Below are 4106 nucleotides of genomic sequence, written 5' to 3'. Positions count from 1 at the left end.
ATCTCTATTAAAGTGACGAGATCACACAAATATGCTGCAAACATGCCTGCAAGGAAGGACGTCCCTACGAGAGGACGTAGCACCACCCTGCATGGAGGTAGGCATGGCGCCAATGCCAAAGAGAGTGGCACTCTGGCGCTACAGGCCATGACCCCAGCTAGGATGCGTGGGAGACCCGTGGGTTCGAATGATACATTGGCACAAACCAATCCTTGAATCATCGACACTCAAAATCTGCCTCATGAGAATCTTCCAGGTTATGGTTATCGTTGGGGGACGCCTCAACATCAGAACCTATTCCTGAGAATATAGAGCTCTAAGAAACTTACACTAGTGTACATAAGACATGGGATAGAAACTCCATCATAATTGGTGATGTACTTGCATATTTCGTTGCGCATGAGTTTGTTGAGTCAGATGATATCGAACCACGCTTCGTTGATGAATGAATGCCAACGTAGAGAGATTTGGCCTAAATGGAAAGATGCGATCCAGGTTAAGATGGATTCTCTAACGAAGAGGAAGGTTTTCGAGGTAGAGATGCTAACACCTCCTGACATAAAACCTATTGACTAATGGGTCTTCGTTAGAAAGCGTGATGAGAAAAAGAGATGGTAATCTCGCCTTATGGCGCAAGACTTCGCACAAAACGCCCTGGAATCGACTACGATGAGATATATTCTCTCGTAATGGATGTCATTGCACTCCACTACCTTGTCAGTTTGGTAGTTTCTGAATAACTGAACATGCAGCTTACAAATGTGGTCACTACGTATCTCTATAGGGATCTAGATACGGAATATACATGACGGTTCATGGCGAACTTCATTTACCCAAGTCAAGAGGTTCTAGACCACGGAGCGCGTTTACAATAAGATTGAAACGCTCACTAATGTGACTACTTGATTGGGAAGGGATATGCCCACACGTTTCTATAACAAGTTTCGGATTCTATTGCAGTTCATGTTGGACATGATATTCATTAGAAGCCCTTAAAGAGTTAAGGGAAACCGCTGAACACTTGAAATCCATACTTTGAGATGAAGGATTTTGGGAGAACACGATTATGTCTCGGTTTAGAACTTGAGCATCGTGTCGATAGATGTTTAGGCATTTTGACAAGGTCAAGCCTTCAAGCACCCCCATGATCGTCCATAGTCTTGATCCTGAAAAGGATCCTCTTCGTCAAAAGGATGATGACGAAGATGTGCTAGAGGCAGAAGTGCCTTGCTTAGTACAATAGGCGCATTATTGTACTTATCCCAATGCATAAGACCAGACATCTCATATGTTGTGAACTTGTTAGCTAGATATAGCTCTGCGCCAACGCGACGCCATTGGATTGGTGTAAAAGATATCTTTCAGTACTTGAGATGTACGATTGATATGGGCTTGTTCTATCCCTACAGAGAGATGATGGATTCAGACCCATCACACACTAGGATCGCCGCCCACATTGGCCTGCGTTCACTATCCCCATCCCAAAACGACATGTGTTTTGGAAGGTTTTGCTAATATTGGGTATCTCTCTGACCCATACAAATGTCAATCCCAAACTGGTTAAGTGTTCACCATGGGAAAAGACCGTGATATCTTGGAGGTCTACAGAGCAGACCGTAGTCGCTATATCTTCGAACCATGCAGAGATTATTGCTCTTCACGAAGTGGTTCGTGAATACTTATGGATTGGATCCATAATCACGCATGTTCGAACAATTGTGGTTTGAAGTCTACCACAAGATGAGCCTGCGAGCATTTAGGATAATGCTGTTCGTTTTGAACAAATGAAGCAAGGCTACATCAAAAGCGACAACACCAAGGATAATCAGCAACAACAGAATCTCCTCAAGATCAATTTGAACTAGAGGACAGTATGGCAGACTTGCTCACTAAGTCATTGCCTAGATTTTACTTTCGAGAAACGTGTTGGTAGCATCGTTTACGGAAGTTATCCGATCTCCCATGACCGTTGTCATCAGGGGGAGATGCAGACATCAGGGGGAGATGTCTACACATATGGTCTCGAAACGTGAATGGTGTGTTGTGCTCTTTTTCCCCTTCGACCGAGGTTATTTTTGTCCCACTGGGTTTTTATTACTCGACAAGGTTTTTAATGAGGCAACGGGAGAAGCACCGCGTTTGGGCAACACAAGGGGGAGTGTTCAAGGAAAACCTAATTTGTGTTTAGCCCAAACTCTAGGTTACTTGACCTAGTGGTAATAGGGTTCAATTAGAAGGATCTAGATTCCTAATCAATGTACGATTACTTTCCTTGTATGATTGAGATTCTATTCATTGTAATTCTCTATATAAAGAGACCCCTATTATCAATGAGAACACACAGCAAATTTCTCTCAAATTCAGTTTCTCTAAAACAGTATTAGAATAATGAAAAAATAAAGGGGTGTGTGAATAGAGAAAATTGGTGTGCGAATAGCCAATTAAACTATAAAATTCTTATGGAAATATATGACTTATTAGAAGATCAATACAATACATAAATGCACATATGTGTTCAACTGCATGCACATTATTGAAATCTGAAAGATTGCATCTCGATCGTTCACAAACTTAATTTGCCATAAGAAATCAAGGAATATCAACAAGTATCAGTGCCTCAGTGGTGAGGGTTAATTGTATAGTACGTCTGTATGGCACTGAGAAGGAGAAAGGTCACCGCAACCAGGAGTGATATGACTTTCCATGTAGTAGAGAAATAAGTAGTACAAAGGATCCCTCTTTGTCTTTGATATTGCACCCTCAAAAAGACTTGAAGTCTGCTCCACTGGTACGACTTACGGTAGTCATTGACTTCCTTGTATAATGTAGCAAAATATGAATCGTTCTTGGTAACGACTTTCTTCAGAGTGTCTCTCAGTGCAGTAGAATATTCTTGACTGCCGATCCAGTTGTGCCTAAAGATCTTTTTCCTCGTGAACAGATTTATGTCTTGCGTGGAACGGATGAGACTCTCCATAAGGAAGGCGAATGCTGTAACGCCATGGGTACTGCTAATACTGCATTGCTCGAAAGCAATGAGATTCCTGAAGAGTGAACGGGAGGTCTCATGAATGTACAGTTGGGGAATTCTGATAACTCCCTCACTGAAAGTTATTTCCAGCAGTTGGTCCTCGGTACTTGACCTGACTTGGAACTCAATTCCAGACTCGAGTAGCTCTGAAGCGCAACAACTGAATCCCGAACTTTTATTGGTTGCTTGATCATCAAGTTCACGACTGCATAGTGCAGAAGCAGAACGATGCTCGTTCTCAGAAGTCAGAGACGCTCTATCGTTGAACTCGATAGACAGGTCACGAGCTCCAGTAGCTGCAGCTGGGAGGTAGTAGAATTGATGCAAAAGATCAAGCAAATGCTTAAACTCTGCCGCCACCTGCTCTTTTTCTATCGACTTTTGGCTCATAGGTGGAAAGAATTTAAGAGCAAGGCTAGTCACCGATTTCGGTGGTTCACACTTGATGACATTGATGACATGAGGCATGATAGTATAATACAGAAGTTCAAGAATGAAAAATGGGATTTGGTTTTCGAGTAATCCAAGATCGTGCTGAAGAGCTGTGATCATCCAAGGACTTTTTAGTACTGGATCAATTCCAAAATCTTCAAGCTTCATATAATTTAAGCTTCGGTCAAACCTGAGGAAAAGTTCCAGAATGAAGCAACCATCGACCAACATTATTTCTGCAAGCTCATCCTCTGTGCAGTTGATCTTCTCAGCATAGCATTGACGAATCACTTCGTCTAATCCATAGATAACATTGATGCACGCTTCTAAACACCGCCAAGAAGCTTCAGTGTCTTCTTGATCTTTTGATTGCTGGAAAAGGGATACCATGTAAGACCATTTATATTGTTTCATGGCTTCAAGGTTATGCGTGTCTCGATGGAAAGGTCCAATCGAGACGACGCGAGGGTGGTAGGCATCCTCCTGCACTCGACGAAGTTTTTCAGGAACTCTATAGATGCAAATCTCCCCTTTTATTGTTTTCTTGGTTTGAGGGTTATATATAGTCACCGACTTTGTCAAATTTGTTCTGCTGATCTTATCAATGATCCCTTTCTTCCACCTATCTTTCCGTTTCTGTAGA

At 42.2% G+C, this 4106-nt stretch overlaps 1 protein-coding gene across 1 annotated transcript; it reads right to left on the bottom strand.

Annotated features, from left to right (window-relative positions):
• Positions 1 to 2617: 2617 nt before the first annotated feature.
• LOC112203174 (UPF0481 protein At3g47200) lies at positions 2618 to 3853 on the bottom strand. Its single transcript, XM_024344177.1, has one exon. The coding sequence runs from the start codon at positions 3851 to 3853 to the stop codon at positions 2618 to 2620; it is 1236 nt and encodes a 411-aa protein (XP_024199945.1).
• Positions 3854 to 4106: the final 253 nt, after the last annotated feature.

Source organism: Rosa chinensis, chromosome 5 (assembly GCF_002994745.2).
Source record: "Rosa chinensis cultivar Old Blush chromosome 5, RchiOBHm-V2, whole genome shotgun sequence".
NCBI classification, from domain to species: Eukaryota; Viridiplantae; Streptophyta; class Magnoliopsida; order Rosales; family Rosaceae; genus Rosa; species Rosa chinensis.
The sequence above is the reverse complement of the archived record's forward strand: the minus strand, read 5'-3'. Positions and strand labels throughout refer to the sequence as shown.